Source organism: Phocoena sinus, chromosome 14 (assembly GCF_008692025.1).
Source record: "Phocoena sinus isolate mPhoSin1 chromosome 14, mPhoSin1.pri, whole genome shotgun sequence".
NCBI classification, from domain to species: Eukaryota; Metazoa; Chordata; class Mammalia; order Artiodactyla; family Phocoenidae; genus Phocoena; species Phocoena sinus.
This window is the reverse complement of record NC_045776.1, coordinates 72,533,613-72,547,439: the sequence shown is the minus strand read 5'-3', so window position 1 is coordinate 72,547,439 and position 13,827 is coordinate 72,533,613. Positions and strand designations below refer to the sequence as shown.

Below are 13,827 nucleotides of genomic sequence, written 5' to 3'. Positions count from 1 at the left end.
GCTTAGTAAAAAAGCATCAGAAAAGTTGGAATGAGTGAATTAATGAAATAATGAATAAAAAAAATGAATGAGCAAGAGAAAGGCAGACAAGACAGATGTGCATAGTCATTGTCAGAAAGGATTTGTAGCCCCACTCTCTGATCTATTAGAAAATAATTGACTTTAAAACTTTTCAAATACTTTCGTAGCCCTACCTTTATGTTTTATTTTTGCATTACGCTTAGAAGCTTTGATTTGGTTTGATTAACTTTGCGATCCAGCTGGCATGGTCAGAATTTGAAATTCTTTAGCAGTTGGTCTTGAATGTTATCATTGTCTCAGATTGTGAACACTTTCCCCAATTTATTTTTAGAGCCTAGATTCAGATTTATCAGATGGACCAGTCACTGTGCAGGAATTTATGGAGGTCAAAAACGCTCTAGTGGCTTCTGAGGCCAAGATACAACAGCTAATGAAGGTGAATAACAACTTGAGTGACGAGCTGAGAATTATGCAGAAAAAGGTAACATGTCAATAAATGCCAGGACGGTTGCTCTTTAACCCCATAGTATAAGGAAGAATCCCAGGCATGATGCTTGTGGTCAGAGGGAAGAAGCACAGATCTAAAAATCTTTGGGCCAAGCTGTCTTTTTGGAAGCAGTATGTATTTTGGATATTTTAAGTGAAGTAGCTTTGATTAGAAATAAATCCAGTGTAAGTTTCCCAGGTAGGAAAACATTACAGCCTATTAAGTGTTTGTGTCAGTTGTAGAAACCCTTGCACTATCCTGTGCTTCCTGGGAAGCTAGACACCACTCCATGGATGTCATTCTTCCTATTTATTGCTTGTTCTAAAGAATAAGCACGCCATGAAGACAGGGCAGACGAAAGCCCAGGACAGGTGTATGTGTTTATCCGCATTCCAAACCCCATGCCACACAAGGGGTACTGTCCCTGTTCACTGTAGTCTAAGATATTACCCACCCCTGCCCTGGCAGCCCAGTCCCACAGCCCTGCTTTTTTTTCACCAGTAATTACCACTAATTTATGATGTCCTCAGAGCCACAGAATAGGTACTCAGTAAATGTAAGAAAACTTTGTGTTTGCACCAGCGAGAACTGTACGCTGGTAAGAAACAATCCCATTTGCTCGGCATTTCCTTGTTTGCCGCCTTTTGAGAGAGTTAGAAATATATAAATATATTAATCTCTATCTGTAAAAAAAGTATGGCTAATAGTAGCAAGGAATGTGCTTCAGAGAGGATTACGTATATAACTCTTTATAAGAATGCTAAGAAAAAGAAGTGGAAAGATTCTAAATTCTGCCCGAGACTTTGTAGGTACTGCTCCCATCATTCAGTGTGCTCTACAAAATGAGATTCTGTACACTTCCTTAAACAGAAACAAAACAAAGTATATATCTGTGTCTTCCTACTATCATTTGAAGAGTGATGCTTCAGAATCATTATCAAGAACAGAGGACATGGTGCACCTCATTTGTGGCTGGGCCCTTTTCAGTGGTGCTTACTAAAGGAAGGCTGAAGATCTAAGAAGAGGTCCGTGCCCCTCTGCTTGTCAGGGAAGAACACTGCAGTGCACCCTTGTCTGCGGCTTGGTCCAGGATTCTTTTGAGTTCTAGGTCGTTTTTGGAGACGTTTTGAGATAGATGGCCTCAATACCTGTAATAGAAGGGGACAAGAATGCCTGAAGATTGATCAGATTTTAATCAAACACTTGTCCTGTGCTACCCTGGCCCTGTCGCCGGCTGGTGTGCAGCCATGAACAAGACAGACAAAGTGCCTTTTTGCCATAGCATACAGGACTTGCACTTTTTCTGTCTTTTCTGGAATATTTTTGTTTAATGAATCACAGTTTGTCTCATTAATTGAACTAATGCATTTTTTTGAGGTGACTTTTTCTGAAACATGCTGACTTTGCCACTGCAAATCAGTCTGCTAAGCATCACCATTTTTATTCTTATTATTCTCCTTTTAGTATTTGTAGAAATCACCAGAGATAACCTCGAATCTCTGAAAGCAAATGTCTCAAGCTTCTTTAAGAAATGCAGAGTGGAATTATTTGCCATTGTTCATAGATTATCTCCTCAATTCTTAGACATGCTTTTGATTTATGAACCTATTATCTATAACTTTTCATGTCCTGTTATACTCCTTCCAGCCAAAAAAAGTGTAGTCTGGTTCTTATTAAGATAAGCACCATTCAGATTTATCTGAGGATATCTCGCTAAGTACAGAGTACTAAAATTAAAAAAAATTGAGACCAGGAACTAGTGGTCATCAAAGCACATTAAAGCAAAACCCAGGCTGGATGTTTTAGAGTGAAAAGTGTGAAGATAAAGTTTAAGATTTCAAGACCTTGTCTAAAATACTCTAAGAGGTTTTCGCATAGACACACAAGCATGTGACCAGATCCCCCAGTCCTACACTGAGGACCATGTGTCGGTTATGCTCCTCACTGGTTGGACCTTGACCATTTCATTGTAGAACATGGGTTCCCTAATAAGTAGTTTTGACAGGCACTTTATGCCTGTCTGTTTCCTAGAATGTAGGAATTTTCAGTAGCTGTTTGTCACTTTGCAGCTGTTCTTTCTTTGGAAAGGGAGTTGCAGATACAAGTTATGCCATGAAAGCCTTTCTGGTGTAGAAGCAATCTATCCTTTCTTAGGGATCACGCTTTGAGAAAACTGAGAATGAGAGTATTTCTGTTGCAAAGACAGTAAATCAGACTTTCACAAAAGTTTGGCACTACTAATATAAAGTATGTGGAATTTGTTTGTTTAGCGAAGATGCATTGATTTTATTTCAAAGTTAGGTAAAGTTTTTTAATATATATATAGTTGACGAAGTAGCATGATTTGTGTCTGATCTTTCACATTTAACAGTTGCTTGGAAAAGATGCTAATTAATGAAGAGGAGCAGCCACTATTGGTGTATTTTTCACAGATCGGTGCTTTCTAAAATAGAAATTGAAAGTAACTCCTAACACTGAATGGGCTTGCTATTGAAAAAGTAATGATCTCCTGGTGCAAACACAGTTGCTTGTGGACTTAAGCCTTGGCCCTGGTGGGGAATTTGGTCACATTTTACAATCTCTGTCAAAGAGTAGACAGCTGAACTCACACCACACCCAGCTTATAAAATGTCCTGGAAGATGGAGGAGCACCAGAGGGGAAGGACGTTGTGCAGCCTGGACTCAGTTAATTGTGTTTAAAATGCCAGATGCTAAAGAGTAACTCGGTTCCTTGCTGATCCCTTAACTCTAATTCATCCAGCGCCATGAAGCAGCCTGCATGTAAGGAATGGAAGGAGCGTTCAGGGTCTCCAAGTGACAGCCTCTAACTAAAACGGGGTGGTGCCAGGCAGATTAGATGTTTAAAGCTGACACCACCACGGTCGCATTTTTGGGCGGCAGAGCCAAAGGAGAGAGAGGCCAGGTATTCCGGCCCTGGCTGAAAGATGACCGATCACCAGAGGGCAGCGCGCGCTACGTGGAGCGTTCAGACGAAGATGTTGATAGTTCAATAGGTCTCCGGTTTTCTTCGTGATATGTTAATATAGCAAACTTAACCAAGATCTGGTTCCCTCTCTTTTTAAAAAAGTGCTAAATTGTTTGGAATTTTAAAGAGTATTATGTAATAAAAACTTGTTGATCTTATTTTTTCTTGTTGGCTTTTTGGGAAGCAGTAGCTCATCTGATTTTTCATAAGCTGAATTTCACTGTCTTTCTTGCTTTGCAAAGCAACTCTGGTTATCTTTGTGCTGCTTCCATGGTGTCTGCTGACATTTTTGGCATTTGCAAATTGCTCAGGTCTCATTTGAAAAGCAAGTTACCTAAGTGATGTCTTAATGATCTCAAGCTCTTGCTTGAAACAGCCTTAGAATAATCCAGAGTGCAGCTTGCCTGCAAACGTTTCCCAGGCCCACCATGACCAATTTTTACGTGGTTAGACAGTTCGCTTTTAAAAAGTCCAAACTGCAACTTTTTCCATTCAGAAATTAGCTATTTAATTTGCTTAAGTGACAAAGTGAGTTGATTGCGTTTCACTTATTCTAGAAGAAAGAGTTTTGGTTTGTAGTTGCCTTTGACTTTCAACCCAGCGAGCTATTAACTGTTCTTATTGTTAAAGCTGGTAGTTGTATGCGTTTACTTGGTGTTTGCTTTTTCTGCTTGCTATAGAAAAACACAGTCCCACTGCCAAACATGTCTTTCAGCTTCAAACACTCCAGAGTGAAAATTCGAACCTCAGGAAACAGGCCACAACCAATATATATCAGGTGCAAACTGATTCTGAGTACACAGACACTTCCAACCACTCTTCTTTAAAGAGACGTCCATCTGCCCGGGGCAGTAGGCCCATGTCCATGTACGAGACGGGATCAGGTCAGAAACCCTATCTCCCAATGGGAGAAGTGAACCACCCCGAAGAGAGCAGGACGAGACTCCAGCCTTTCCCCGCGCACGTAAGTAACACCACTGGCGCTTCTGCTTTTCACTCTCTGTCCAGCCTGACTCCTGCCTTCCCTCTTCTGAACCTGCGGATCCCCAGTCTCTGCTTTGCCAAATTGGGCTACAAGAGTCGTCCTTGTGTTTGCTGTATTAACATGTCGACAGGTGCTTGCGGTGTTCCCACAAGCACTCAGGGCCCCTGGCCGAAAGTTTTCCAACGACCCTGGGGATTCTGGCTCTTGCTCAGCCCCTCTCCCCTTTTTCTCCCCCGTATCCATAATATCTTTCCCAGCCAGCCACTATTGGAACTTTCTTGGTAACAAGCTTCCTTCCCTATTTCCAAAAACAAAAGCAAATTATAAAGGTTACTGGCGGCAGTAAGTACCGTCTTCTTTGAGGTAGATGGGCATGTGCCCCCTTACGCACAGGAGCCCTGAGAATTCAAGGAGCACCTCCTCTGCTCCTCCCAGTGGAGCGGGTGGCGTCTGTGGCCTGGGCATGCAGGCCAGGTCTGGAAGCCTCTGGGCCTCCGCAGCCCCTGCACCTGTGGTCAGTGTGCCTGCTTAGCTGCATCCTCCTCCCTGCATGGAGAAAGTGTTGCTTTTTCACCTCATAAGAATGAGATGTAAGAATTCTATATCGACCTTACAAGCGTTACATTCCAAAGATTGTATTCTGTAACAGGCTACTAATGCTCCTATTCTACAGTGGAATAACTGTTGTGTTGTGAGGGTTTCAAATATTATATTTCTTGGGGATTAATTTGTTTTAAAAAACCTATGTTTTGACAAAATGTTGCAGGCATTTTGAACCTATGTGATGTTTTCTCAAAGAGTAATATTTATCTTTTTGAATGTCAGAGTTTATTCTTCAGTCCACTCTTATAGGAATTTCCAAAAAAATTCTCAGAGTAAATAGAAAGTAAAGGATATGGTCTAGGAAATTAAGCCCTAGTTTAATTTTGTCAAGCTTTAATGTGATAAAATTACAGTGTTGTTATATTGTAATTGGGAGTCTACTACTTCAACTTTTTAAGTTGTTTGGGCTGAACATTCTAAAGCAATTGATTTGATACATTGGGTGTAATGGGAATGCCATTGAACTAAGTTAAGAATCTTATTTTTGTATAACTGAAAACAAAATTTAGGAAAAGCCACTTTGTTAGTTTTCACAGTGTACTTTTTAATTTTAGAAACATTTAAAATGTAAGAACGTCTTATTATTGTAAAAGTTCTATATCTGTACTAAGGATCAGATTGATAGCGTATACCAACTTTAAATCATTTGTATAGTTTTTCATTTCATATCATCTGTCCTGGTTAAAAAACAAATATTTGTTTAAGGCTATCTATTAAAAAAAAAAGAAACATTGGCAAATTTGACAAATTATGCTAGGTATTGTCTTTCCCTCATAGAAAAGTAGCCTTATAAATTCCAAGTAATTTCCAAGAGGCATTTCACTAAGGGATTAAACATCTCTAGGGATCTGTCATTGGCTAGCGTGGAAGTTTCAGCACTGATCTCATGTGTGTAGTGAGTCGCTTTTTAGGATTCTTTTCTGGGAAACCTGGGCCGAAGCCAGGGTAGGAGGTGGGGTTTTTTGTTTGTTTTGTGTTTTCCCGAGTGTGTTTCTTTTTCCCCTTCCAGATTGGGAGGAGTGCGCTTGTGACCTCCTCTTCGTCTCTGCCTTCCTTCCCCTCCACACTTTCCTGGTCGAGGGACGAGAGCGCCCGAAGGGTTAAGTACACTCTGAATGCTCTGCTCTCTGGAGGAGGGGCAGCGCTCCTGGCGCTCTGTGCTTCTCCCAGCCCTCCCTCCCTCCGCTAACTGCTCTCTGTCCTGCATGAGGCAGCGCTTCCCTCCTGGTGTCTCAGCTCTCAGCACTCACACACGCATGCATGTCTGCAGGAGGCGGCCTCCGTCTCCTCGAACTCCACATTGCTCAGTCTCACGTGACATTTAACACAGTCTGCAGTTCACCCTGTAACACTGATTCTGAGCATTCTGTCTTTTTAAACAATCAGAAAATTAGCTGGCTGCTGGCTAAATATTATAATAGGGCAAATCTGTCCAAATTTGTTCAGAGAACTAGTGTATTTGGACTAACGGAAACACTAAGACATCGTGCTCTTTATTTTTTATTGTTTTTTTACTTCTTGACATATTTTACCTCAGCACCTTACTTGACAAGCCAAGGTTTTGCAGTCCCTGCATTCTGCATCCAGATTGCAACACATGGCAGCACTGGAGGTGTAGGCACCTGTTAGTATGAAGCTGTTCACTTTGTTCTTTGGTCAAGTCCAGCTTGCTGACGTATAATTTACATTCCCAGTAACAGCACATGATACAGGTAAGCTCCTTTTAGAGTAGCCAGGCAGCAAGTATTTATCAAGCACCTTGTCCACACCCAGCCTTTTGGAAAGTCAGTTAAAGGGTCCTGGGGACTTAGGTGACCTCCCTGCTCCCAAAGGCACTGTCAGTTTAAAAAACAGTTTCATGCATGAAGAGTACATGGCAGCAAGCTGAGAAAGTCATGACAGAGCACAGGCTTTGCAGACCTGCGTTCAGGTCCTGGCTCTTTTGTTTTTTACTGGAAGGGCAGTGCGGCTAAAGTGAGAGGAAGGAGGGTGGGTGTGGGTGAGGGACCACCTTTACAGACCAGGGGGATTTGCACTGCCCTTTGTCCGTTCCCTCCACATCGGCAGGAACGATGGAGAATCTTGCCCACTGCCAGTGCCTTATGGCATGTGGAGGCCCTTTGGGGGTTCTTTTCTGCACTTTTGAGGTAATCTTTTAAAAAAAAACCTCTTGACATATGCTACTATCTTCTGAGCAGTTCTGAAATTGAACTGCACTATTTATATTATGGTATTTCAGTTAAAGTAAGGGGCAGTTAAATAGAAATGAATATCTTATTTGAAATGTTGTTGCTAAGAGTCAAGTAAACCTCTTTTTGTCCACTGTGAAAGTTTTTAAAAATTTTTTGGTAGTTTTGAGAATTATTGCAAGGACTGCTTACTGAGACAGTGTTTTATACTGGCCATTTAAACGGGTAATCCTCATTGCTCCTGACAGCTTCATCGTGAGGTTAGGCTTTTATGGCATGTCTGTACGCAGAGAAAACTACCAATCTATTAAATAAACTGAACCAGCACCAGCTATAAGGTAACTTTTCTATTAACAGCTTTGAGAGAGCAGCACTTTATCTAGTAGACCTTAGTTCTGCATGTTTACAATAATTTTCATAAAATTAATGCTGACTAATTTGAAATCCTGAAATATGCTTTTGTTGATAACGATGAAGGATTTAATGTAAGTAACGGATTTCCTGGGCGGTTATTGTTGTACGTTGTTTTCTGTATTTGAGAAACATTTCCTGAGTACTTTTATTAGATATATGAATCATTACTCTTCTAAAATGTTTCAATGAAACTTGGTACTTTTGATCATTGTGGAGGTAATGCATTTGATTTGTAATTGTCAAATTTACATCAAGGAAGGCAAAAAGATCCATTATAAAAAGGTGGGGTTTTTCTGGGTTTAATTCCATTTTCTAGCTTTTTCCACCAGAGCAGCTCTGGACAAATGTCCCAGAATAATTATTTAAATACACATTTTTTACATTCCATTTTATGCTGTGTATGTGCCTGTACACACACAAACACACACTCATCTCTGTGTGTGTATGTATATATAAAAACTAGGGCTTCCCTGGTGGCGCAGTGGTTGAGAGTCCGCCTGCCGATGCGGGGGACGCGGGTTCGTGCTCCGGTCCGGGAGGATCCCACGTGCCGCGGAGCGGCTGGGCCTGTGAGCCGTGGCCGCTGGGCCTGCGCGTCCGGAGCTTGTGCTCCACGACGGGAGAGGCCACAGCAGTGAGAGGCCCACGTACCGCAAAAAAAAAAAAAACAAAAAAAAACAAAAACAAACAAACAAAAAAAAACTAAAGGAAAAGTAATGTATTAGTCAGACATTCACTGTGAAAGGTAAGAAGAGATTTTTTTGTTTTGTTTTGTCTTTTGTTTTTTGTTTCGTTTTGTTTTTTGAGATCATCTCTGCAAGAGCCTGGTTTCACTGTTCCCTGCCTGCCTTTGTTCTTCCATGTAGATAGCCAGTAGCCAGTAACTCACTGATTGATCCATAAAGCCAAACCGAAAGCAGCTAGTGAAGCAGAACTGCTTGCTGGTAGGAGATATAAACAAAGGGATCTTAAATGTTATAGTAGTTTTTACAGAACTTAGCTTTACAGACTCTCTTTATAGCTGCAGGCCAACATTTTCAGTCATTTGCCAGATGTATTTGAGTGGTTTCAGTATGAACTCGTATTGAACTTTAGGAGCCCAGTGCAAGTGTCTTACGTTAAGTGGCTGGGACCAAATAGAGCATTTGGGGGAAACATGAAAGACCTCAGCAGACAGAGAAAGAGTGTTCTCCCTGGGAGAGGGCAGAGAGGGGTCATGGGGATAGTAAGCAACACGTGGTATGAATAAGGAGCCTTTCCCCATCTCAGGGCTGGCTGCCTACCTGCCTAACCGCCCGCATAGGGCCTTCAGAGGGCCAAGCAGCATTATCAGGAAGGAGCAAATAATTAAACTTTATGGAGACTTACTTAACTGACTCACTCTAAGGGAGCCGTTCATTTGAGTGGAGCTACAGGGTCTCCGTGTGTTTAAACGGGGCTCTGAGTTTACAGGCGCTTTATCTTTAGCCACATTTTATTGCAGCAACAATAAAATTCCTTAGGCACATGTTTTGATTAACTTGGATTAAATTCAAGTTACAGAGCTAGAAATAGCTCATATTTCTCTTTTGCAATTGGTAATCAATTTAGGTTTTAAATCAGCTTCCACTGATTTCTGTTCAAATGAAGAAATTCCCAAGCACTATGGGTAAAATAAATACTGAGGGGAAATCCTTTGTATTAAATGCTCCAGAACTAACATAGTCCCCTTCAAAGGAATGTGGTCCCCTTCAAATGTTGTCACCCCAGAAGGCCCTGTACTTAGCAGTGCTGCCATTTGCTCAAAACAGTTGTAGGCTTCCTGTGTCCCATTTTTGTTGCACCATATCTTTATGTTTTAAGGGATAGATGTTTGGGGAGACAGATGAAAGGGGTTGGAAACCAAGTGTCACACCAGGTTAATCCGTTTTGGTTCACAAACAACGTGTGGCAATGAATGAATGGTTTCTGGTTTCCTTGTGTGGCTCACACAAGCCGTCTCTGAGGATAGTTCTTGGAGAGCTGTGTTGTGAGCAGTGGTGGTCCTCAGGGCCCCAGGTGTGTGGGGTATTGGAGGTAGCAGGAGACAGGAAGCCCAGGTTCTTAGTCCAGGTTTTCTGCTGACTCTTTGGCCTTGGGGGTGAGCCCCAGCTCTTTTGGCCCTTCCTTTTCTCATCTGGTATTAGACTAGCTGATCTGCAGGCGACTCCCAGTGCTGACATCTGTGGATATATGTGCGGACCCATTTGCTTCTTAAATGGGCCCCATTATATTATAGTTAAACTCCATACTCCTCAGAGAGCTAAACATGAGCGTTGCCTTGCACGTCTGTTAGTTTGTACCGGGGGTCTGTGTATGGAGCAGCTAAGAAGCAAAGAAGAAAAAGGGGCAGAGAAGGAAAGAAACCATTTCTGGATCCACTATTCATCTGTTACTAAATTTAAAAAAATTTTTTGTTTTATTTTCTGGCCACGCCACGCAGCTTGCAGGATCATAGTTCCCTGACCAGAGATGAAACCCGGGCCCCGGACAGTGAAAGCACCATCTCCTAACCACTGAACCACCAGGGAATTCCCTGTTCCTAAATTTTTAATAAAGCATCGGGCCCCGTCCCAGATGAGATCTGGGGCATGATGGCCACGTAGCCTGACAGGTAACAATTCCTGAGAAGGCACCCAAGAAGTGTCTGGTGCTCTCAACTAATGGGGTCGCCTTTTCTCTTGTAGGCATCCAGGCTGGAGAAGCAGAACAGCACACCTGAAAGTGACTATGACAACACTCCCAATGACAGGGACCCGGATGACTTGGGGTACATGTGCAGGAAGAATGCCCTGGGGCTGGGCTCTTCAACCAGAGACCGAGCAGCGTGGTCAGGAGGCACACTTCACCCCCTGCACCCGCTTCTCTGTTTTCAGACCCATAAGGTCCTCAGATATTAAGGCATAAGTTCATAGTTCACACCTCTTCCCATCTCCCATTATTGCCACAGGGGCCTTTTGTTCTTTTACCAGCAGGTTAGACTCATCTCTGAGTCTCTGTAATGCGCTTCAAGTCAGTTCTCCATTTCATTTTCCAGTCAACGTTAGGTTACAGCCTGCATTTGCGTCCCAAGGAATTGCCTCGATTAGGGTGGCTTCATAACCACACACCCTCCCTGTTCCGGTTGTTCCCTCCTTTTCCCCATCTTTAGCCTTCCTACTAGGGTCATCATGTCCACCCCCATGGTAGAGTGAAACAGCCTCCCTATGAGCTGTGGCTGCCTGCTGATGAACCAGCCTTACGCTGAGTCTCCTGCCAGACAGGGTAAAGGAAACCACAAAAGCAGCCCACTCGCGCCTTCGGCACATGCACATGCTGTGGCTCCTAGAAGCAGAGAGGCAGCTGATAACTACCTGTCACATTTAACCACTTCTTCAACGCTCACAGGTCAAGCAGGAAGGGAAGGCAAAGAAATACAGTGTGGCAAGGTGATGGCTCAGGCCCAGATGCGGCAGAGCCCCACACGGCCCCGAGCCCCATCTTCCCCAGCACCGAAGACGTCATCCGGAAGACTGAACAGATCACTAAAAACATACAGGAGCTCTTAAGAGCAGCCCAAGAAAATAAACACGACAGGTAAGGAGGCTTGAATATCTGGCCTGGCGGGACGTGTGCACATGCTCTGGAAGAGATGCTGTTGCTCCCTTATAGATGGGGATTTTTTTTTTAATACGCTCACTTCAAAAGTTGTTGAAGGGCTTCCCTGGTGGCGCAATGGTTGAGAGTCCGCCTGCCGATGCAGGGGACACGGGTTCGTGCCCCGGTCTGGGAAGATCCCACATGCCGCAGAGCGGCTGGGCCCGTGAGCCGTGGCCGCTGAGCCTGCGCGTCCGGAGCCTGTGCTCCGCAACGGGAGAGGCCACAACAGTGAGAGGCCCGCGTACGGCGAAAAAAAAAAAAAAGTTGTTGAAAATTTCAGGTTTATGTAACAGGCTTAAAAACAAATTTGTCTTTTTTTTATGTAGTATTTTTAATCTTTCATCTTCTTATGAAGTGCTCTGAATATAGCTGCCTCTAGAGATAGAATTGCGGCGTATTTGGGGTAGTGACATTCCCAGTTCTTGAGGTGAAAGAAGCTACCTCAAAACTGGCAACACATTCTCCCGGCCATACTGCTGTCTGTGGTCTCCTTAGCTGGGGAGAAATCTACTGCCATAGAAGGTATCCTGAAATGAACCTGATTTCTTACCTTTTTCCCTCATGCATGTGCACATCTAAGAAGCAAGTGGTTTTTAGAAAAGTTGATCTAATTGTCACGCAAATCATTCTCTGCCCCTGAATGAAGAGTCTGCTCACTCTGGGCAGAACCATATCTTGCGGAGTTATTTCTTACTGCAGAGAAGGGTCCAGCTCTCGTTCTAACTCACCCCTCTGTCCTCTGGTAAGTTGTTAGCTGTTGCAGGTGGTATCCTAGTCTCACGCGGCCGGCCTGCTCCAGACACAATCATGACACGTTTAACATCATCCCACTGAGTTTATGAAAGTGGCAAAATTTGATCAAAACCCAAGAACAATCTCATTTTTTTCATTGTCAGCAAAGTTTAGGGCTTCGGTGAAGAACTTCTCTCCATGCCTTTGCACGAACAAAAGTTGTTCAAGGAACACAGTACTGCTTCTTCTTTTTCCTGTTCTCTTCCATGAAAAGATGCACCAGTGTTTTTTGCATTCTCCGTGTCCCTCGCACTGCCATGCTCACCTCCCCATTTTCTACTGTCTTCCGTTTTGCTGTACAGCTCAGACTTCTCCCAGTGTCATTATTTCCCACTCAGTAGGAGAGGAATGGTCAGTGTTTATTGAAGGAACAGAGCTAGTCTTCATGGATGGACTGCTGGAGGCTCCTCAGAGAAAAAGAGGAACCTGCATAATTTCTCAGCCTCCTTCCACGAAAATTATGTAGCTGTTTATCTCCCCCCTGCCCCGCACATCCTCTTTATCACACGCCCTTCCTGCCTCACACGCTACAGGTGTGGAGTTCCTCTGCTCAGCACCACAGTTGGCAACAGGCAACTTCATTACCACATTACATAAAGCAAAACGTTTCACACCTCAAATGTATCAAGGCACCGTGATAACAGGGTGAACTCCTTCCTTGGGGCTCTCCCACCATTGAACAACATGCTTCACTTCTCATTTCCCCCAGCTCAGAAGTGCCTTGCTCGTATTTCAAACAGCAGCCAAAAACTATGCTTACATTAAGTTTCTCTCTTCGATGGTTGTCAAAAATATAAATATCTGCCCTGGAGCTGTTTCTGGCTTCAAAGATCACAATATATGGTGCTTGGTACAATTTGGGAAGTTTCTTTTTTTTTTTTAAGACGTACAAATCCATTCAATATATGTCATGATCTGTTTTCTGTAAGAACCATGAGAGAATGGTGCAGAGATTTTTAATCATCAACTCACTCTTTTGGTTTAAACTAGAATTGGTCTAGAGAATTTATATTTTATAAATTGTTCGGTGTTCTCTTAAAATCTCTGGTTCCTTGCGTATCTGAGACACTTTCTCTTTTTTTTGGCTGCATTGGGTCTTCGTTGCTGCGCGCGGGCTTTCTCTAGTTGCGGCGAGCGGGGGCTACTCTTTGTTGAGGTGCGTGGGCCTCTCATTGCAGTGGCTTCTCCTGTTGCGGAGCACAGGCCCTAGAGTGCACGGGCTTCAGTAGTTGTGGCGCACGGGCTCTAGAGCACAGGCTCAGTAGTTGTGGCACACGGGCTTAGTTGGTCCACGGCATGTGGGATCTTCCCGGACCAGGGCTCGAACCCGTGTCCCCTGCATTGGCAGGCGGACTCTCAACCACTGCGCCACCAGGGAAGCCCTGGCAGACGGATTCTTAACCACTGCGCCACGAGGGAAGTCCCGACACTTTCATTTATAATCTTGCATTATATGAATTAAACCCATGCCTTTTTCTCTTGTTTTCTCCTCTCGATATCCATTGCTTATGCTTGTCCTAAGTGGACCAGTAGCCCATGCAGGCACGGTCAGGCTTAGTCCTGGTCCCCTGGGCTGAGCAAGCTCCCCACAGCCCCTGACCTTCCCTCAGCCTGGTCCCATCCCCTCAGCCTCCAGCCTCACTCGCTGCCTGTCTCTGTTTCTGTCTCTCTCTCTTACACACAATTACACAGT

The 13,827-nt window shown here is 43.6% G+C and overlaps 1 protein-coding gene across 19 annotated transcripts in view; it reads left to right on the top strand.

Annotated features, from left to right (window-relative positions):
- Positions 1-13,827, top strand: part of GIT2 (GIT ArfGAP 2) — a 49,699-nt gene that overhangs the window by 31,166 nt on the left and 4,706 nt on the right. For 5 of the 19 annotated variants that reach the window (XR_004345372.1, XM_032602564.1, XM_032602568.1 and 2 more), the window contains 5 exons: positions 353-502; positions 4,210-4,458; positions 6,092-6,181; positions 10,391-10,473; positions 11,091-11,279. Coding sequence is in view for 18 of the 19 variants with exons in the window: in XM_032602564.1 (XP_032458455.1) it covers positions 353-502; positions 4,210-4,458; positions 6,092-6,181; positions 10,391-10,473; positions 11,091-11,279 (761 nt within the window). In the remaining variant the exon portion in view is untranslated. Of the gene's footprint in view, positions 1-352; positions 503-2,879; positions 3,653-4,209; positions 4,459-6,091; positions 6,182-10,390; positions 11,280-13,827 lie in introns of those variants that run through there. The other 14 variants (XM_032602570.1, XM_032602569.1, XM_032602566.1 and 11 more) reach the window with 13 other exon arrangements.